Source organism: Magallana gigas, chromosome 5 (assembly GCF_963853765.1).
Source record: "Magallana gigas chromosome 5, xbMagGiga1.1, whole genome shotgun sequence".
Lineage (NCBI taxonomy): Eukaryota > Metazoa > Mollusca > Bivalvia > Ostreida > Ostreidae > Magallana > Magallana gigas.
In genome coordinates this window covers 41,864,691-41,887,575 of record NC_088857.1, presented here as the reverse complement: position 1 = coordinate 41,887,575, position 22,885 = coordinate 41,864,691, and the positions used below count along the sequence as shown (strand labels likewise).

General features: G+C 34.5%; 2 protein-coding genes across 4 annotated transcripts in view; one reads left to right on the top strand and one right to left on the bottom strand.

The window, feature by feature from the left end:
• The first annotated feature begins 450 nt into the window (after positions 1-450).
• On the top strand, positions 451-12,420 carry LOC105326670 (uncharacterized). Of its 3 annotated transcripts, none has more exons than XR_010714220.1 (10): positions 451-609; positions 4,994-5,164; positions 7,820-7,935; positions 8,062-8,134; positions 8,226-8,339; positions 8,441-8,531; positions 8,684-8,772; positions 8,860-8,970; positions 9,326-11,574; positions 11,940-12,419. XR_010714220.1 is itself a non-coding variant. In XM_066085528.1 (9 exons), the coding sequence occupies exons 2-9, from the start codon at positions 5,009-5,011 to the stop codon at positions 9,512-9,514; spliced, it is 939 nt and encodes a 312-aa protein (XP_065941600.1). In that variant the 5' UTR covers positions 451-609; positions 4,994-5,008; the 3' UTR covers positions 9,515-12,420. The 3 variants fall into 3 exon arrangements, 1 of the variants encoding a protein (XP_065941600.1); XR_010714221.1 differs by having other exon boundaries at positions 9,326-11,522; positions 11,940-12,418; XM_066085528.1 differs by having other exon boundaries at positions 9,326-12,420.
• A 1,010-nt stretch (positions 12,421-13,430) lies between these two features.
• The window catches only part of LOC105347321 (deubiquitinating protein VCPIP1), a 30,930-nt gene continuing 21,475 nt past the window's right edge, over positions 13,431-22,885 (bottom strand). The window contains exons 8-17 of the mRNA XM_066085526.1: positions 22,436-22,579; positions 22,105-22,238; positions 20,469-20,638; positions 19,927-20,070; positions 18,878-18,985; positions 18,040-18,295; positions 17,613-17,729; positions 17,155-17,351; positions 15,826-16,359; positions 13,431-15,295 (exon numbers count right to left, since the gene is read on the bottom strand). Coding sequence (XP_065941598.1) covers positions 15,047-15,295; positions 15,826-16,359; positions 17,155-17,351; positions 17,613-17,729; positions 18,040-18,295; positions 18,878-18,985; positions 19,927-20,070; positions 20,469-20,638; positions 22,105-22,238; positions 22,436-22,579 — 2,053 coding nt within the window. The 3' untranslated portion in view covers positions 13,431-15,046. The remainder of the gene's footprint in view (positions 15,296-15,825; positions 16,360-17,154; positions 17,352-17,612; positions 17,730-18,039; positions 18,296-18,877; positions 18,986-19,926; positions 20,071-20,468; positions 20,639-22,104; positions 22,239-22,435; positions 22,580-22,885) is intronic.

Genomic DNA, 22,885 nt, shown 5'->3' with positions numbered 1-22,885 from the left:
CATTGGGGATGGTGGTGGGGGGGGGGGGGGGGCGGGGTGTATACCTACCATAACTTCGCTACCATAACTTCGATTTCACTATTAATATTCTGATTTTCACTTCATTTTTACATGCTCCTAAAAAGGTGAAGGGGAATGGGGGGGGGGGGGGGCTGCGAGAAAAAGTGCTACGATTCTGCTTGCCAGATTGAAACCGATATAAATCGAGGTCGTATCCTGTAAGTTTTATGCCCTACAATTAAATTAAAAATACCCTTCTATTTTCACAAGTCATTGTGATCTATTTTCGTGGATCAGTTCAAGACAGTTAAAGCTTGTAACTAACAGTTACTTGGGTATCGCTGAAATATGACGTGTCGAGTTCGAAAGACCTCATGAATAGATAGCGTTATAATGTTAAATCTGAAACAACCGCCAAAAATTTACACATGTATGAGACAGTCACACCAACACGGTCAAAATGTATACGCAGCCTGGTGATGCATTCTCTGATCGACCAGTCTTTCGTACGATAGAGACAGAGGACCAGTCTAAATGTATAGCACGGTTTTGCACCAAAATTGACACTTACTGGCTTCCATAGTGTCATTACCTTGTTGTCCTCCGCAGGTAAGATGTGACAATTCAATGAATAATTGATCGTCAATATTTTAAATTAAATTGATTATGCGAGTTATTTGGTTTGCTCGTTTGTTCACAGGGGCTTGTGTAGAAAAAAAAACATTTTTGGAATGTTATACTTTCCCCCGATCGAGGTATCCACTTTTTTAACGATGCATTTTTTGACCTATATTTTTCGGACAAGTCAATGGATAGTATAAGTTTACACAGAAATATTTACATCGGATGTGTATTTTTCTTCTGTTTCTCTAGCTGCAGGTCTGTAGCTCTCGGTCTGAAAAAATAATCGGATGGACGACCTGGGAGTCTGTAGCTCTCGGTCTGAAAAAAAATCGGATGGACGACCTGGGAGCTACAGTGCCTCCCACAGTAAAAAACTGCAATTTACGGCTCACAAAAAATGCGCTGGTTTTGGACTGATTAACCTAATTTCCGAACATATTCTATAAAAATATTTGATTCCAAAAAATTCCTAGGACATTTACTACAGCATCATCACTTTACTTGCCTCTGATATTCTTTTAACCTGTAAAGTGAAGTGGTGCAGTTTATTTACATTTAAAAATGGCGACTCTCGAGCTCGACGTGAATTTAACATACTTCAATTTCCGAGATCGTTTAGCGTGTTAAGAGAAAGTTTGAGGCAAGTAAAGTACCGATATCAGCAGTAAACTGTATGAAGAATTTAATGGTGTTAATTGTTTTCACAGAATAAGTTTGGAAATAAGGTTAATCAGTCCAAAACAAGCGCAATTTTTTGTGCGCCGTAAATTGCAGGTTTTTTTTACTTATTGGGAGGCACTGTAGCTGCCAGGTCGTCCATCCAATTTTTTCAGACCGGGAGCTACATGTACAGACCTGCAACTACTTTTTCTCCAGCAGCCATTCTCTGAAATGATACTCTATTACACTGGTCACGTTGCTTAAAATTAAGTTTGCAAGATTGTTTAATAATTTGATTTTCAAAGGAGCGTCGTCTATTATAATAATGCTTCTGAAAATTTCTCCCACATACCTGCATCTGACATACCTGTTGTATTTTCAAATCTAGACCAGATTCTTTGCAAGAGTAGGTGGATGGGTAACGGATCAAAGCATCTGGCAATATTTTAAAGGGACTTGGACACGATTTGAGATCAAAAAATTTATTTTTAATTTTTTTTTATGTATAAAATGGTTTACTGGTGCGTTTTAAATGATTGACCAAAATATTGAATGTTAAAGTCAAGTTACAAGCGAGATACAGAGGTAAGAATTGGTTGTTATGTAAACAAAGCTCGAGTCTTATAGTTGTTTACAAAATATGTAATGTAGAGATTTACCATTTCTTAGACAAGATAACATGTAAAAAACAATTTAAACTAACTCAATGTCTTCGTAAATAGTAGTATCAACAAAAGATACATTTGATTGAAACTTACACCAATACAACACATATTTAAAAGATGACAATATTCGAGCTTTGTTTACAAAACCAAGAATTACGAACTCCGTATCTTGCTTATAACTTGATATTTTGACATAAAAACTTCTATATTTTTCAGTATAAACATTGAAAAATGGAAAAATAAAATTTGAAAATTTTAAGTCAAATCGTCTCCTAGTCCCTTTAAATTAAGAGTCAAAGAGATTCAAACTTGCTGAACAGCTTCAAAATGTTAAACAACTGATCAAGTTTACACTTTAGTAGCATTTGGTTGACATATTTTCGAGAAAATTATTACTTTTTTAATTATAATATCGTATTTCTCCCAAGCACACGATAAGTCGATTGCTGTCACATGATCGTGCTCTAAATTCTGTTATAGACCTTACCCACTTCTGCGAATGTGTTCGGAATGTTTTCTTAATCGTGGCTAAGTATGTAATAAATCCAGATGTGCCCAAATGAAAGTTCACGAGACTTCCTCGAGATTTGTTTAGTTCCTGTGAAATTTCGAGCGGAAGTATAAGTGTTCGGATAATATTCTCAAAATACGTAAGTGCTGGCCGTTTATGTTAAAACACGAAAATCTATGAAGATGTATGTCTTATTTCATCATTTAGCAGTTATTTAATTAAATTAAACGATGATATTCAGAACAGACTTATCGTTCGTGTTCAGCCACTCTACACGTGGTTGAAAATATAAACATTGGGTTGCTTAATAAAATCCAAGCCATGTTTTATGCTTGTGGTGTGCAATACCATTTTTTTTTTTAAAAGACTGGGTGTTTGTTTTGTATAAAAACTTAGTACTCAGTATATCGATCTATTTTCAAGGAACATTCTACATAAAATAGTATAGCCTGTTTCACTATTGATGCTATTACTAAGTCAGGCGCGGATCGAAAATTAATCCTTAGCGGGGATCGCTACTAAACATGTTAGTTATTGCAACATCAGAAAAAAACCGTATTTTTTCTATCGTCACACTTATCTCTAGAACTCATTTTATCCATGAATTAATGAAGATAAAGTTTAAAATCATTAAACGTCTAGATTCCATCTTTATTACAAGTATAAAAGAATATAAACACGAGGCACGATTTTTGCTGCGAAACTGAAAGGGTCAAATAAAACCACGTGGTCTAATATTTAAATGACAATATTATTCGCAGGGGTGACAGGCGTAGCAGCTAACCTAGCAGCTAGGTCTCAGATTTGAGGTTTGAAATATTCAACTAAGAACTAATTGCATCGGCATAATTTGTTATTTCAAGCGGAAATATATATGGGCAGCGTTCAAGATCGTGGCTGCTACGTAGGGCTACGTAGTTCAACGGTGAGCTAGCCTAGCCGCTACTTAGATATTCGTAGCCTAAATTTTTTAAGCTAAGCATCGAATTTAAGATGGTCACCTTAGTTACCACTTTGTAACAAACATGAAATCTATCTATTTAGTAATATGTTATTCATCCTTTCAGTTATAATGAATTTATTAACATGCATATTTCCGCTTGAAATCAACAAATTATTTCAATGTAATTAGTCTTACATGTAAGTTGAATATTTCCGACTTCAAATCTGAGACCTAGCGGTCGATCCGTTCAATAGACCTAGATATCTACGACCTAGCGGCTAGGCTAGCAGCTATGATCTTGAACGCAGCCGTGGTATATGTTTCATATTTACACTTGAATAACGGTGTTTTGAGGGTCTTGCGGAATGCCTGTCAAGCTTAAGGAGTTCCAATGGTAAATCATTCCACGCGTTACATTAGAGGTTTGTAATTCAAAACTATACATATAACGGGGAGAGTGTTATAAATAGTTCTGAATTCTTTGAATTACAAAACTTAAATGTAATAGGTTATATCATTTGAATTTTATTATGTGGTCACAATGCACATATGATTATATTTTTACACTGATCATTTATTATTAATTTTTATATGCAAAGTTTTCATTTTTAAAATACTTAGAAAAATGCAAAGAATTACATGTAGATGAAAAATAGACAACGTACTGTGGATTCATTAATATTCAAGGGTATTAATTTTTAGTGAATAAAATGAAAATCACAGTTTCAAGGATACGTAAATTCGTGGCCAATGACCCTATCAATACAAAATGTTAATAGAAATTGCTCTTCATTGAACACTTAATTTTGTGGATCAACTTTATAACGAAATCCACGAAAATTGGTATTCAACGGATATTGATGAAACCACGGTGCAAAAGAGACAAAAAATTACAGCTACTACTGTCGCTGACGGAAAACCCATAAAAATGAAGGGGGATTCGGGTGATTTTTTTTGGCCTCAGTCATGATTTGAACCTTCGGAAAAATATAGTGCATATTGTAACAGAGTGCACATGTTTGGTAGTTGTGATAAAGCAAATGACCTTACGTCCTAGTTAAGCGTATGTTTTATCGTAAAATGAAAGGAGGTTTTTAATTAATTTCATTAATTACTTACTGTGGAATTATTTGTATTTGTGGGCGTCAATGTTCGTGTGAAGCCAAAATTTTCCTGGTTTGTGGGGACGTAATTTTGTTGGTAGCAAGTTCTATTTTGTAAAGTAAATATTAAACATCTGCTTGCATATTTGTTTGTGGGGATGTAAATTTGTGGGCAAATGTTACCCACGAAAGCCGAGAACGTTGGTCTCCAACGAACAATGATGATTCCACAGTATCAGGTAAAATTCAATTGTAGTTTACGGACATCATAACACACGTGTTCAAATACCTATCGGAAGATGTAAGTAGTTACTCTCGTGCAGGCCTTTTAAAGTTAATTAGCAAATTGTCTTAATTTATAAGTATAGCTGTATAGATTTTTGCCCAAGCGATGTGTACGCCAAAACCTGCTGATACGCCCACGGACCGTCACTGACGTTTTTTTTAAAGCACAATTACGTAACTGTTCAAAAATGCATAATTACAGATCTCATTGGTGAACATGGTTCCATTGATTGATCTACAGTCCTACAACATTTTGGTGTCTGAGGAGTCGGTTGAAACGGCTACACTAAAGGTGATAGCGGATCAGATATGCCAAGCCTTTCAAGAAGTTGGGTTCGTGTACCTGAAAAACCACGGGATCCCCCGAGAACTGGTATATTTATAAATACATGGTTGCAACTCGTAAATTTTGTTAAGACTTTTCAAAGTATACATTCTCCTGTTCTCTGTCTCATCTTTTCTATGTGTGCTACAGCATGAACCATCGAGGTAATGTTAACGGTGTTAACAGTGCGAACAAGACTAATACAATCATTCATAATTTCAAGGGTGCGATAGCGAAATTCAACTGAGGGGACAAGTATCATGGTTTAGGACGGAACTCTGCCCTACTTTATGTTAATCACTCCGCTACTTACAAACAGTGCAAGTAAAGCAGAGCTAAGATATTTTTCTCAATGACTCTATGATAAATTGTATTCAATTAAGCTAACCAATTACATACAGATTAGATAATACCTTTATTTATCATTTCCTAACATTATACGATATAGAATTTCACACTGTTGTCTCACACTGGATAAATCGATTCACACTGAAAGTAATGCGAGAAATATTAATTGTGATCTATACACAGTGTCTATTCGACATTGGTGAACATTGCAATTTTGTGATGTCGATATCGACAATGTCGACGATGTAAACAACAAAGAAGACATACGATGTAGACACAATGTTGACTCGATGTGAGTCAACATTACGATATCGACCATGTCGACAATATAAACAGGATATTAGATGTACGGAGTAAACATGGTGTTTAATCGATGTCGATTAACATTGCAATGTCAACGATGCCAACGACGTAAACAGGAAAGGAGGCTCACGGTGTAGACACAATGTCTACTCGATGTTGGTCAACATTGCAATATCGGCGATGTAAACATGATATAAGAGGAACGATATAGACACGATATTAACTCGATGTTGATCAAAATTGCAATGTCGACCGACGATGTAAACCGGAAAAAAGGCACACGATGTAAACACAATGTCGACTCGATGTTTGTCTACACTGCGGTGTTAACAGTGTCGACGATGTAAACAGGAAAACAGGAAATGAGGTACATTGTACAATGAAGACACGATGTTGAATTGATGTCGATCAACATTGCAATGCCGACGATGTCAACGATGTGAACAGGGAAGAAGGCACACATGTAGACACAATGTCTTATCAATGTTGGTTAACATTGTGAAATCGACAATGTCGACAATGTCAACAGGATATGAGGTACAATGTAGACACGATGTTGATTTGATGTCGATCAAAAATGCAAAGCCGACGATGTTAACGATGTAAATAGGAAAGAAGGCATACGATGTAGATACAATGTTTACTCGATGTGAGTTATATTGCAATATCGACAATTTCGACGATGTAAACATGATATAAGAGGTACGATGTAGACACGATGTCAACTCGATGTCGATCAACATTGCGATGTCGACGATATCGACGATGTAAACAAGAAAGAAAGCACACGATATAAACACAATGTTGACGACTCGATGTTGGTCAACATTGCGATATAGACAATGTCGACTAAGTAAAGAGATGTTAACAGGATATAAGAGGTATGATGTCGACTCGATGTCCATCAACATTGCAATGTCGGCGATGTCAACGATGTAAACAAAAAAAAGGCACAGGATGTAAACAAAACATTGACTCGATGTAAGTCAACATTGCGATATAGACAATGTCGAATATGTAAACAGGATATAAGTGGTACGGTGTCGACTCGATGTCGATCAACATTCCGATGTCTGCGATGTCAACGATGTAAACAAGAAAGAAGACACACGATGTTAACACAATGTTGACTCTTTATGAGTCAACATTGCGATATAGACGATGTCGATGATGTTAACAGGATATAAGTGGTACTGTGTCGACTCAATGTCGATCAACATTGCGATGCCAACGATGTAAACAAGATAGAAGGCACACGATGTAAACACAATGTCGACTCGATGTTGGTCTATATTACGATATCGACAATATAAACAGGATATAGAGGGTACGCTGCATATGCTAATTTAATAATTAAGCTAATATATGATATAAACACGATTTCGACTCGATGTTGGCCAAAATTGCGATGTCGACAATATTGATAAAACATCGTGCATTGGCATACCTTTAATAACCTGCATGAATCATCAAGAAAGCATTTTATTGTTTATATTTACATCTTTCTTTTAACTGATCAATAAATTGATCATAAAAAGTATGTAAAATTCACTCAATTACTGTTATGTGCATCAGTACGTTAGCTAAAAGAAACAGCCAAATCATCTTCTTTGGGAATTTGAGGCTCACATCATCTTGATTATTCATGCAGTCCCTGATTTTTCCTAAGTCGCTGTAGGGTTCGACCAATCAATAAACGGGGCGTGTAGATTTCAGTACTTCAGTTTCTAATGCTGTTCTACAGAGCTATGAATTAAAGGGGATATGCGGCCATCTTGCACATTTGAGGGTAAGAATGTACATGTAAACATTTTTTGAACTGGGTTGTCACTTGAAACAGTTGTCGAACTGCACATAATAAGAATTCGTATCCTCATATGTACAAGATGGCCGCACATCCCCTTAACTATAAGTGTCCGTAAGAGATAGAAGGAATCATACTCGGTAGATGTAAATATTTTGATACAATACGATTTTGAGGCATGATGAGATGAAGTAGGGGTGAGGCCTTGTTGGTGTGTGGTCATACTTATGACTATGTATTGATTTTAGATTACAAATGCACTGTCGACGTCAAAGACGTTTTTTGATCAGCCGAGGGAAAAGAAAGAGCAGTATGCTCTGCAACCCGGGCATTTCCATGGGTGGATTGCATTCGAGGCGGAAAGGTAACGTTTGATCACTGAAAGCTATCAGACTGGCAAGGTTTATTTTCTACTTTTTGTCTGATCCATGGGTTGGTAACAAGAATAGCTAGAGAATCACTGCTTTCTCTCTCTCTCTCTTTTTAACAGAGTTAATCATGACAGGCCAGTGTTTGACGCAAGGGAAGGATTCAACATGAGGTTGCTAGATCGCAAAGACCAGGCAAGTTTGCAAACAAAAATATTTATATGCATGTACTTGTATATATTTTTTAATAAATTACAATTAAATTCAACGCTTATCTTTCCTGAAGACTCTACCAGAAAAATTGCCACCAGAAGTTGGTTCAGCATGGAAACAATTGCATAACAGCTGTTTCCAGCTAGGACTACATGTCTTGGACCTTCTCTCCATTGGTTTGGGAAAAGTAAGGATCCCAATCTTTTATGTCCTAATAAAATGTTCAATTTTGATCAATGTCTTCTTGGAATATGTTTAACTATACACTGTTTAATGTTAACTTTATAGAATAGAGATTATTTGAGGCAGTGTCACAAGAAAATTGGTCTGGGTGATAACGTAACCACGTTACGGGCCAACTACTATCCTCCATTAAAAGGTACTTTTCTATCCAGTTATAACCATCAATTTTTATCATATATAACAAATCGGGTGTGGTGTTCTCACTCGTTTCCTGTGAAGTTTAAATTAATAGAAGATGCAACTATTTCAATAGCTTATTACAATAGTAACACAATGGTTTTTCTGTAGAAATAAAACCCGAGCAGGCGAGATGTGGAGAACATTCGGACTATGGCACTTTGACCTTTCTCTTCCAGGACGAGGTTTCTGGTCTGCAAGTAAGTCTGTCTATTTTTTTGCGTCCTCTGATCCGTCATTGGGAGGACATTGTGCATTATTTATGGTCAAGAAATTGTGAACTGTAGGCGAAAGTTCAGGACGGTGACTATGTTCCGGTGCATCCCATTGAAGACACCATTGTCATGAACCTTGGTGATATGATGCAGAGATGGAGCGCAGACAGATTAAAAGCTACGGTATTACATGTATATAAACTCTAACACCTCAATAGATATTCTAATTCTGTACAACATGAGAAAAAAGTATTTAGGCCTATTTAAGTTTAATGTCCAATACTGCAATGCATTTAGTTTTGCGATAGTGTGAGGGCATGACCTCTTTGATGTCGTTACAGTGACAAAGTTTACACTCACACCTTATTACGTGTACAACCATGCAATTTAGGGTTTATATAACACCTGAGCGATTATTCACGACGTAATTTACATGATAGAGTGCCTCAATGCATGGCGAGTCACCATTACAACAGCTTTTGTAATGTCTGTAATCTGTGTTTATATATTAAGTTCATTCATTTTTTTCGGCATATAGAAACATCGCGTGATGGCGTCACCAACAGATGTGCATCAGCTGAGACAGTCCATAGCGTTCTTTGTTGTCCCTGACAACGACGCTCTGATATCGTGCACAGACGGCTCTAACAAATACCCGGATATCGATTTTGGAAACTACATCAAATCAAGCTTCAACGCTAATTTCCAGGATGATACAGAGAACTAATTAATACATGTTTTAATATAATGTATGAGTTGTTGCCTACGTTTATACTGGATTCTAAAAATATTTATTTTATACTGTATATTTGCAGAACAATTGTCCTTTCCAATTTTAAGTCCCAATCGAGGACCTGCATATATTTTTCTACCATAACATATACGCTGTCTACCACCTCAATAGACTCACATACTCTCAGATAAAATACCCAACAGTTGATTATATATTTTAACTTTTATATGTAGTGAATAAATCTATTAACAAAAATCTGTAGTACATGTATTTATATAAATTATCTAAAGTTTAAAATACAATACAAGGTATTTTAGTTTTATTAACCGGGTTTTCCAACGGAAAAATCCGGTTATTAAAATGGTGAAAATGGCGGGCGGCTGCCAAAAAGGTACCCTCACAATCGTAACTACTCGGCCATTTCCGTCACGTCCCTTCTCTCGCTTCTCAACCTACAACACTCTCTCTTTCTCCCCTGTTTTGCCTGCTGCTGCACTCTGGCAACGACGCTAGGGTTAGGGCTAGGGCTAGGGTTAGGGTTAGGGTCGGTTACGGAAAAGGGCGAGCGTTATCCGAATGGGTACCCTCATTGTACGGATAACTCCTCCTACAGTTTTCAAGACAGGAAGTTGTTCTTTTGCAGATCAATTGTACATATTGCTAGGATTTTGATTTCTGATAATTTATGAAAAAAATACCAGCTTATGAACTTACTCATTTTTGGCAAAATATTGCATATAATAGTCATGTTGTATATTTTATTTGAAAAAAATGAAATATATCAGAAAGGACCGATATGTTTATTAACAGTCTATGTGTGTTTAATTAAATATATATGAGTTAAATTGTTTTGTGTAGAATATTAGTAGAGGAATTTTTAGTCTTAGTTTGTTTGATAAAGTAGAGTAGTAAATTTGTTGTATTGATCTCAATATTTTGTTCAGGTTTATGGTTTACAGCAATGTTCGCATTTATTGCATTTTTCTTCTAATTCAAAATTCATTACAAAATGTTGAATATAATGTTTACTTTAAAAGTCGTTTTCGGCATATCCAACAGTTGCAGTTTTTTTTGTACAAAGCAACGCTGTTCAAAGTAAATACCTAAAGGTTGTCTAATTACTTATCAAAACTTATCCTGTTAGGTATGCGGAGTAACAAGGTCACAAAAATGTCGTATTATGTAATTTATTAGTCCGACGACCAAGTTAATTTACATATGGGTGTTACGGTGTTTATAATTGTTATTAAGGTTTCCTTTTATCTTTTTTTACTTAGTGTCAAGATCAAGATGTGCTCAGGTGTCAGCAGCTTTTTCTTTGTTAGGGGATTAACTACGTTAACTTAATTATTTCTTTATGACCAGTGTCCGGAGATCAGGGTCACGTGGGTTAATTTTTAATCACCAAAATTGTGTCCGAACAAAGAATCTAAATTTTGATTGGCTGAAATAGATCAGGGAAGCCCAGGTCTCCGATTGAGATAGCGTACCCTACCTTGGTCATTCTAATCGGAGACCTGCAACAATAAACATCATCTTTTAATTGTCTAAAGGCTTCCCTGTTCTGATTTCAGGTAAAATATGGTTTATGTTATTTTTTTTAATTTAAAGTTTATTTTAAAAGTTTAACCATTTCTAAATTTTTAAATGCATAAAAGTTTTTCATGCCATTTTCAAGTTTAATGTGTTTTTAAGAAATTTGAGCTTTCGTCTAAGTTAAAGTTTTGATTTACTTCATTAATTTTCTTAGTCGCGCTATAGTTGATTTAAACCTTGTTGTGCTATTTTGAATCGTTAACTTTAGTTACAATTCTGTCTTAGGCTATGAATTCATTATTTTAATCAGTTAATTATAGTTATTTTTGTTTATTGATTCATAACTGACACCTGCGGCCCTTGCACTTTATTTCTTTTTACAAAGTCGGAAATAGTTATTCCGTTGTTGGTTCTTGAGTTTAAGATTTGTTTACTGCACACCGATGCAACAGTTAACTTTTATATCGTAAGTTTATACTTTAAATACTTAATTGATCCTTATTTAAAGGAATACTCAGGTAAATATAGCATTGTTTGACTCACCGCTTCGTCTGTGTAAAGCCTCGTTCATTAGATAACTGTTAACTCTATTTACTTTTATTAGTTCGAATTTCCTCGACAATTGTTTACCTTAACTTTTATTAAGAAAAATGTCATTGTTTATATTTTTTATACAGAGTGAGTGTTTTTGTATTGTTTAATCACTCTGATAGTCACCAGTGTTAGGTAGGCTAGGGCACCCACCTTTGTAATGCGTAATGCAGATAGTGTCATAATTTTCATTGTGCCTGGTGACTAATATTATGTTCACATTCTAATCGGAGACCTGCAACAATAAACATCATCTTTTAATTGTCTAAAGGCTTCCCTGTTCTGATTTCAGTGCAATCGTCCCAAACCTTTTGGACTGGACATTGCAAAACGGGTCCTCACACTGCAAGCGAGTTATAGAATTCCCCCTATACAAGCGTAGTCAAAAACACGACACGACATATATATATTAGAGGTGTGCATATTGCTAGGATTTTGATTTTTGATAATTTATGAAAAAATACCAGCTTTTGAACTTACTCATTTTTTGGCAAAATATTGCATATAGGGTACTCCATTTCACTGGATACGGTAGGTATAGTGTTTATCAATTCAGGGTTGACATGGATTATGTATACAGTTCACATTTAAAAGAAAACCCGGTTTGCTGTCACATTGACAGCTTTTCACTTGTTCATATTAATTTTTAATCAATTACAAATGTTATTACATTATTGTATATTAACATGTACCCAAATAAAACGAAAGCGTTTGATTTTTATATTTATTTGTACGAAATTCAATGTACAAGGCGCTTCATGGAATATGCCAGCAGAACAATTGCTATAATATTCATTACGCCATGCTCACTAAATAACGTCGTTTATTTACCGGTATGTATGGCGAAAAACAACGTTTCTAGTTGCTCATTTTAATAAAGTCACATTCAATGAAAAACGTTTACTCGATTTGTTTTTATTTTAACTTCTGAAACTTTTTGGTGGAGCAATTGCAGTTTCCTGTCAGTTCAGTTGCTGTAGGTTTCGACCAATACATAAATGGGACGTGTTGCTAAAACTTTTAGAATCGTGATTTTTCCTTTACCTTTGAAACAAAATATGAGGGAATCGTGCAAGAGTTCTACTTTGGCAAATTGTTTGCATCACCATGTCACATTAAAACAGGACTCACATTTTTTGTTCATATTTTTCACTATATTCGGCAAATACTTGTTTGACAGATAACTATATTTTGAGATTTCTAGTTGGACAATAGCAGTAAATATTGTAATTGATAAGTGATATGCTTTTTTGTGTGCTGTATTGTGTGCTGTAAATTGCATTAGTTTGGTTGGACGGGGCATGACACCAAACAGTAGAATATGCGAGCACGCACATGTAAGTATGGTGTCACTTACGTAAATGATGTCACCTTAAATCGCTTTACTTGTTATTCTAAACTAATTTTCAGTGCAAAATTTTTCACTTTTAAAGTAGTTGATCTTTGTTCCATTTACTTAATACAGCAATGAGCAAGAACTCGTTCGTATCATAAAAAGAAAATACATTTACCATGGAATCATTTGTGTCGCAAATTTTATTTTCTTAAAATAATACATTTAGTAATATTGTTTCTCTAGTTAATTTATGAAAAAATCATATATAATCCACAAAAAATGCAATCTATAATATTTTAAATATGCATAAATTTCATTATTGTTATATTAAAAACCATTACTGAGATGTATAAAATATCTTAAGTTTAAATCGTCCCGAAATCAGTGGGAAATATCCTGCGAACATGCAGTAGGTATTGATACAATTGAAAAAAAAAAGGCAAATCATTTCTTGTTATTTTTTAAATACATTTTTAATTACATTTATTTAGGCATTGAACATTGACTGCAAATAGATTGTTCATGTTTGTAGAGTAAACAAGACATACATGTACATTATTGAAAATGACAAGCATAAAAGTACATGTATTTCATAACATATCCTGATCTTGTACTACATGCAGTATGAAGGGGAGGGCATTCATAACTAACCACCCTAACAAACTTTTGTCTATTTCCTTAGTTTTATATGGATAAACATTCGATCTAAATGACCTCGTTGTTTAATTCATAAGGGATCTTGTAAAGTAAAAGTTTATCCGTCCCTCCCTCCCCCAGCACTATTTTGAAAATTGCGTTTAGAGAACTAGGACAAATGATATTATGCCAAACCAAACAATGTAAAATTTCTAGAACCTGTATAGTGAGGTCCAACTCGTCTGACTTCCTTTGAGATGAGTGTTTTGTATTGGAATTGACAGGTCTTTGACTAAACAGTGCCAAAATTCATATACATGTAATATTATACAAGTGCAGACAAAATGAATAATTTAAGACTCAAATTAGATCAGAGAGGTGTTTTATACATACCCCATCATTATCAGAGCTACAAACCCTTCAGTACAGATTTCAACATTTTTCGAGAGTCAATGTTTCATGCACCCGCATACATTTATTCAACATGTTGGTGTTACAATACTGACAAAATTACATGTAGTACATAAACAGCTAGGCTGTACATGTAGTACAAATAAGAATCACAACAGAACTTTAACAGATTATGCGTCATGAATATGACTATCTTTTCTATTTTTCAAATAAGAGAATCAAATGTGATGAAGCTATTAGCTAAAATGGAATCAAGTGAAGTTGTACACAAACCAACTCGTACCCAAACAGACTAATAATCCATTGGTCCAGTGGAAAACAATGATCCTTGGGTTGTAAATGTAGAAGATAATCTGTTAAGGTTAGGTTTTGATATAATTACAATAATTGTGAAATTATAAGATAAATGAATGTAGAATTCTTGATAATATATTGTCATCTCCTATAAAAGTTTGCCAAAGAGGTCCCTATATCAACATTTGATAGAAAATTTCTGTTTACGGTACATGCAATCTTTTCTTTAAAAACCGATAAATTAGCTTGACAAATTTATAAATTCTTCTCACTCTTTGAAGGAAGGCATAATATTATAATTGAAGTCATCTTTTTACTCGACAATTTGATTACAAGTCTGTTTGGGTACGAGTCAGTTTGGTTACGAGTTGACTGTAATTCGCTAAAATCACACTTTCCAAATTAGGAACTTAATACATGTATAACATCTGCACAATAACATTCACTAGCATTTTTTACTATATTTACAATCGTATATGCATCTGAATTATCTATAAAATATCACTGTATGCACATTTTATACATCCAAGTTTAAATAAAAAACATACCGGTAAATCAATGTTGAAGCTCGATGCTTATTAACAATACAATAACAAAATGTGAAAACAATAATAATGGTGATCTAGGCAAGTTATTCTACAATGAATTCAACAGCAAGCCTCCTTCCATTAATACATGCCAGACAACAACTCACTAGAGTCCTTTTGGATTCATTGCTGAAACTATTGTTCATCCATTGTTTGACCTGGTTCTGTGACTTGATCGTCGGCCATTGTTGGGAGTTTTCTCCCTTCCTCACTTCCTGTGACCTCCATAGCCTCTGAAGTGACAGAGCACATATTGTCTGTAGTATCACTCGGGTACGTGTCCTGTGTAGTCTTAGCATCGTCATGGTTACCAGGGGTATGGCTGGAGCCCACACTAGATGTTCTACTTTTCTTCTCCTCTTCCTCTTCATCAAGCTTTTCCATCTAATAGAAAAAAGAACAAAAAAATCTATCTTAGTTTTCATAAAAAGACTTGAAGTATATAGAGTTTCATTGGTTGTAGAATTTTGTCAAATCATTAGTGATAATCATACATGTACACAATAAACAAGAAATGTTTGTGAAACAATTATGTCCTCCTCCCTTGGAAGAATTTTTCTAAATCCCAGGGGCACAACTCTGTCAAAAATTGCTCTATCAAACCCAAATTCGAACTTAATTTGACCTTGATATTATCATAATAAATCTGTTCATAAAATCTTATTACAGTAAGTTCAACCTCTGCAAAGAAAATGATTGAAAACTGCAAATAGTTGGAATTTTTTAATGTCAAAGGTGCATAACTCTGTAAAAAATCGCTCGATTATTCCAAAAATTGAGCTTGACCTAGATATTATTATGACAAATCTGAATGCCAAATTTTATTACAGAAAGTGCAACCTCTGCAAAGAAAATGAATGGAAACTGTTGGTGGACCAACCAAAAAATTACTGAATTTAGGTGTGTGTTTTCACCTCTTCATCAATTTTGGAAATTTCCTCATGCATTGTTCTTTCAATGCTCTCGGCCAAGTCCTTAAACTGCTGAATGGACTGGTTTGTTCTGTTTACATTGGAGTGGTCAATCACACTGTATCCAGGTCCCATCCTGTGATGTTTTGCCTTCCTGTCCCCTCCCCCCTTGGTTTTCTCCACCTCAGCCACAGACTGATCCTCGGGCTCCTCAGCAATGGACTCTTGGTGGACATAGGGGTTACACAGAGTGTGGGAGTGCCGAGCATGGTGATGAATATTTTCTGGGATGTCCTCTGGCATTCTTTCGATGTCAGGCATCGATTTTAGGGAATGTCCTTGACCTGTGAATGCGGCCTGCTTGCTTTTTTCCTGTCCCACAGCACCACTGAATGCACTGAATGACCCTTCACTTCGAGAACCAAATATAGGTCTCGTTTCTTTAGCTCTGTTCTCCACATCTGGTTCAATGGGGAAATGTCCATATGGTTCCATACAAAGTTCCAGTCTATTTTCTGGCTGGTTATATCTGAATACCTGTAAATGCAAGTCAAAAATCTACTTTATACTTTCTTAGATATATTAGCATAAACTTTATTTTCGTTTATGATTTCAAAGACTACCGGTAAACCAAGAAGAGGCAAAGTACAATTCAAGTGTGCATCACACTTTGCGCATTTTCATGCAGTCAAAATAGTGAATTTATAATTTTCTTTTGTATTGCATTTTTATTCCATATTAACATTATTTGTAATGTTTATGAGTTGAAAAATTATGACTTTATTGGCTAAAATGCTAGTAGCGCTTTTGACAGCATCATTTTTGGGTAATGTAAAATATGCATGAAGCCACAGAAAGAAGTATGACTTATTCACATACTCAATTCAGCCATGGATTTCTTTTTTTACTAAGATTAAAGGCACCAAAAGAAATATTTAGGCAGTTAAAATAGTTTATTCTGGAAAAAACAAATTTCTAGACCAATATATTCTGCTATACACCAATTCAAGGGAGAAATGTTGGAAACAATTTGAAAATCTGGCACACTTCCAACAAACTCACTTTAGTCCATGAGAAAAAATTATTAACTTTTAATTCAAACCCGGATGGTAAACGAATGATTTCTTAAATCATTAAATAATTGAGATACATTGTAGTAATAAAACTCCATGCAAGAATTTTCATCAATATATTTAGGGTAGAAATAATTAGACTCGGCCTCTTTAAAATAGATTATTAAGTATAAAGAGTATCAATATTCCATGGGGATATTTATTCTTCTCTGGATGTGGAATGTCCATAAAATTAAAAAATTCCAGTGTAGTAATTTACCTTTCCAGGAAGTGTTGGTAGAGTACAGTGTTTTCCATCGACTAGGCCTAAGTCACGCTCCACTTGTTTGTAAAACAATCCACCCACAGAAAACAAATGAGGCATGGTCTGTACATGGGTCCAAAGGTCACGACCTTTCAAGGTAGCCATTATTGTGAGAGAGGCAACTGCAGCATCTAAGCTGTTACTAGTATTACCTGTAAAGAAATGATTATCCATTTACATTCGTACAATTTTTGGCCACAGCACTATAAAAATATCACATATTCAACTCAAAACATGGCTAATTTCAGTCAAGATTTTCTCTCTCACAATTTTGACCACTATAAAAGCAGGCTATATAAAATCAAGGTTCTTATAGCGCAGATATTGTAAGTACGAAGTAAATCAACAATTCCCTTGTTATATCATTAGATCAAAACACCAAATACAAATAATTGATAGAATAGTAATTCTACCTGCATGCTCATGAAAACTATGAAGCAGAGGTTCAAAGGAATTGGAGTGGATATCCTCCTCAAAGCTGCTCCAGTGCTGCTTGGATTTGGCGGGGGAAGAGGAGGAATGTTTCAAAGCTGGAATACAAAGTTCAATGAAGACTGAATTTATACAACTCTGTTCTAACACTATAGAGAAAGTCAACAAGATGCATATCTATTCTATGTAAGGCAAACAAAACAATCGAGTAAAAATGATTTTTGATAAAAAGTGTGGGGTTGCATATTATACATTTGAACAATTTTCACACGCTTTATTTCGAAGCGTTTCACCAACATTGTGTATAATGCAGACTATACGGCTTTACACATAATACTTTTTCCCACACTGATACTCCATTATTTATTTGATTTGAGTACAACTGACTATCTATAGACCTACATGTACCTCTGTGTTCCTGTTTATGGGAACTCTCTGCTCCAGACTCGGAGAGAGAATGTGTAAGTGGAATAATCTCAAGGGATATTTTGTCTCCGTGAGAGAGTGGAATTGGTTCATTAATGTCCGAGTCAGAGGGCCTCTTTAACTCTTTGGGAGGGAACCCAATCCGAATTCTCTGTCTCTCCGGCGGAACCTTCACTGCCTTGTATATCATGTTCTGTAGGGTATCAAAGTTTACCTGTCCTTCTACAGACAACATAACCTGAAATTTAATAAATAACTGTTAAACATTTTGCATTATTTAATTGTTTTCCCCCGTTTTTTGTTTGCCCAGAATTAAAATTTACAATGACTATGTTTTATGAATTTAAAAGTAGAATAAAAATGACAACACAGCTGATTTATAAAGAGCAGACCCATTTCCTCTAGCAAATATAATTGCAAAGTGTAGAGGAGTTGGCAATAAAATAGCTGTGATTGTGAACTCTCAATAAGAGTTCAAATCATCAATAAAATTGCAGTGGAAAATACACTCAACTACCGCTATGTGATAATATCCACATTGAACATGCTGGATATAGTGCCTGATCTTGTTTTATTTCTTGAGTTCGTTTCGCTTCTGAATTTTATAAGCACAAATTTATTTCAAGAGCTTAAATAATTCAGAGCTGAATGAAAAATTAGTTCAAGAGATATTGATATTTGTGCATAGTAAAAAAAATTTGTTTAGGTCTGGCATTCAAAGTTATAACAAACAAGTTCATGGATACATTGTAATCAGATGTAAAATTTTTTAGGGTTCCCTAATTGAAAGAAAACTCCTTTAATAAAAATTGAAACACACCTGTCTTCCATCAGATGTGGCTACCCGGATTTTTTTGTGACTAGAGGATTTATCAGTTTCCATGGGAACCGGTGATAATTCTTTTCTCTGTACAGTCTCAACTTTGGGCTGAAAGCATGTATAAACAAACTGTAAACACTTTCTAAAAATAAGTATTTTTACTTCAGTCTGCATTTATACAATTCTGATTAATTTCTTTTAATATCAACCAAAGAACTATATATGATTTGAGTGAAATTTGGCCCCCATAATTCGCCATTTTTAAAGTGTTTCGGGTACAATATAATACTATGTTACCTTTAAGAAGAGTTGCTATATATTGAATATATTTTTCACCTATTTATTAGATTTATTTGCACTCACTGGCAGTATATGACGTCAGAAGTGACACTTTTTCTATAATTCAATCAAAATCAGTCAAAAATTTACATTTTTCTTAACCTCTTTACGAATGAGAAATATAGAGTGCATGCTTGAACAGCGAATTTTTTTTTTTGTCACTTTTAAGTCTTGGCTAGATACATCTCTGATTAAAATATTTTGTTTGTTCAAGCATGCGCTCTATCTTTTCTGAAAGAAAAATGCTCGAAAACAAGATATTTTAAGCTAAAAATGCAAAATTGGAAAATGGAAAAGGTTGTCTTTACGATGTCATATTTCTAAATTGTGGGCACTTAAATCAAAATGAACATTATGTAAAAACATCATATATATATATCTGTACAAAGAAAACAAAGAATAAAAGTAAAATGATGATGTTCATTTTAGGCCTATATCATATTTAGTCCTTTCTGAAACAAAAAATTATGGGAGAGCTTTTTATTTATCAACTAAATGAAAATAATCATAATTTAACACAAACATATGATGTCAACATTTATGCTATTCTTTTCATCATTTTGAGTCATTTGTTTATCATACATTCAAATACATACATGTATAATCATCAATACTGTTGCAGTCTTATTAATCATCAACAATAATAATGTTGATTAAAGGATTGTCAGCAGTGGTAAAGCAGATATCATTTAATTGTCTCCTATTGTTACCTTTGAAGGAGAAGATTTGCTTCCAGCTGCAGCCAATTCCTGGGATTTTTTCTGTTGCTGTTTCGGGGCCTGAGTCTCTATTTGCTTCTTTACCATTTTCTCTTTCTGACTAACTGTCAGTTCCTCCTTATGGAGTGTTTTTTGCTGTAAATTAATCAGACAAGTAACACTGCAATTGTGTAACCTTTCTTCCTAGGAAGTTCTATTTCAAATTAGCCTGATAATGTATAATCTGGTAAATATATTGATTTTGACTACGTATCCAATTTAGAAGTACACTCTGGTTTGTAGCATGGTTTTGACATGTATCATAGCAATACCTTGTGCCCTGTCAGTGGTGTACTAGCAATTACTTGTGCTCTGTCAGTGGTGCATTAGCAACACCTTGTGTCCGGTCTTGTGTACTTACAATACCATATGCTCTGACAATGGTGTACTAACAATACCTTGTGTCCTGTCAGTGGTGTACTAACAATACCTTGTGCCCTGTCAGTGGTGTAATAACAATACTGTGTGCCCCATCAGTTGTATACTAACAATACCTTGTGCCCAGTCAGTATGATCTTTGAGGGCTCCTCTGCTGACCATTCAGTGTCTTGATAAGGGGACACAACTGAGGTGCTGGCTCCCTCCTTGTCCTTGACTTTTGGGGCTGTGTGACGCAGTATGGTGTCTACCACTCTCTGTACCAGTCGCTCACTGCCAAACTCTCCTATCAACCCAAAGAAAAATAGCAGTATATGAAATATTAATTTGTATTTAAATTAAACATTTTCCAGGAAAACTTAAGGTGGAATGCTACACCAAAATTTTATTTTATGGGTCGTTAGAGTATCATTTCTAAAACATGATTTCATTGTTCAAAGAAAGATAAATGCTCTTCATTCTTTTATATAATTTTTTAAAATTTTTTTATGAGAAAGTCGAAAATTTCTTTATGGTTGCAAGTAATACACTGTAGAGTTTAAATTTTGGTGAGAATAAATGCATGATATTAACATGTATCAAATCATGCCCAGTAATGTTAACATTTTTTTAATGAAAATAAAAAGCCACTTTTGTTCAAATTTTTAAAGTCTTTAAATTAATACTTTTAAAGAGATGTGTCATATAAAGAAGAAATATAGGACAATCAAAAAACTCTAGATTGAGAAAAAAAGAATATTTCTATAAGAACTTAAAAGCCATCAACAATTACAAAGTTTTGGCCCACAAAATGCATAAGTACAGGTCAATGATAATGTGTATTATTTAAGAAGTCAATAGCACCAGGATTATTCATTCTCTGTAGTTTTCTTTTTTACAATACTAAAAACATATTTTTTAATTCAAAATTAGTACATGTTCATGTACCAGTATGATTGTGAATACCAGCAAGCTCTTTGTCAATTATTTTGCTACAAAAAGACGATCAATCTAAACTCTCATCTCCTCTCTCAGAGAGAGAGAGAGAGAGAGAGAGAGAGAGGAGAGAGAGAAACCAGTTTTTTAATATGTGATATTACCTGTTAACAAGGTAAGCATGCAGATGTACAAAGTCTTCATTATTCTTATCGATAATAATCTTTTTCAATTAATGAGAGAGTTTTTCTTTAATTCTTTATGTTTTCATTTCATAATCAAATTTTAAATTACTTCATTATTAAAAACATTTTACTTTTGAAAATTAAAAAACCCCCAAAGAGAATGCTCAATGGAAAAAAAAAGGCCAATAACATCTTAATCTGACACATGTATGCCTGCACATGTGGGACGAAAGTTCAATTGGGGTGACCGATCTCACGCTGTTTATTTACTTGAAGTCTAAGTGCCTCTTCAGAAAGTTGAAGAGGATTTTAACAAAATCAATGGAGAAAACTAAATGCATTACAGAAATAGATAAAAGAGGCACACTCACCCATTCAATAAAATGTGTATATACCCATGATCTTATCAATTTATGTGGGAAAGAGCTACTGAAACGTACAATTTGCTTTAACCACATCAATTTTGAATCAAAAATAAAATCACATAACAGTTAAACCAGATAATTTTTTTCACCACAAATCAATTGTCAGTTTAAATCCAATATCATGCCATCATGACACCTGATAATTAATGATAATAAAAGAAGGGCAGAAAAATGAAGGTGAATGGCGTCAATGATTTACATAAAATTGATTAACTAATTCCACATACCTGGAAAGTGTTTCTGGACTAGCTTATGAGCCACTTCAAAAACATTGCTGTTCAATGTGATATCAGACTCGTATTGAAACCACACAACTTTTTCTGTCACTACTTCTCCATTCCATTCCATAGAAATTGGAAAGCTACAAACACACCATACTGAAGCAATTAAAATTCAAAACCAAGGCATATAAATATTCACAAAAGTTCAAGTGCTGTGCAACTTCCGGTACATTCTCGAATTACAACAATCGTACACTCTTTTTTTTTTTCAATTAGATGAAAAGAAAAGGGTCGCATTACTTCTTATTTAGATGAGGGATATATTTCTGTAACTCACATTTCTGGTAGGTTGTCATATTCCTTGCCGTCCCAGAAATGTTTAAATCCACACATGCATCGACTGGTCACTGCTGGAGTATTGGTTCTATCGCCGTTCTCATAACAGACACTGCCATCCCCATTCACCAGACGAACGTTCTCACTGGTGTCAAGAAAAGCAGAGAAAAAATAATAAACAGCTACAGACGAGGATCACAAAGTCACTGTAACTTGTTTACGTTCATACACCTGTCAGGTAACGGCCACAGTGTCTGCAGTGTTTGTTAATTATTCACAGCTAAGTATTTAAAGATACTACAATTTAAAGGTAGCCTATTATTGATCCATTAACTGGCAAAATCAAGTCAATGACCTTTATCATGCACTTGCTTATCCCAGTAGGTCAAATATGAAAACAGCTAAAAGTATAAACTTCAATCCATTTGAACTACTTTACATACTGTTAATA

Bases quoted from the DNA above. Each gene is read 5' to 3' on its own strand.
- LOC105326670 (XM_066085528.1), top strand. From the start codon at position 5,009: ATGGTTCCATTGATTGATCTACAGTCCTACAACATTTTGGTGTCTGAG. The intron at 7,936-8,061 runs GTAACGTTTGAT...TCTTTTTAACAG, and splicing joins ATTGCATTCGAGGCGGAAAG to AGTTAATCATGACAGGCCAG. The intron at 8,135-8,225 runs GCAAGTTTGCAA...TCTTTCCTGAAG, and splicing joins TGCTAGATCGCAAAGACCAG to ACTCTACCAGAAAAATTGCC.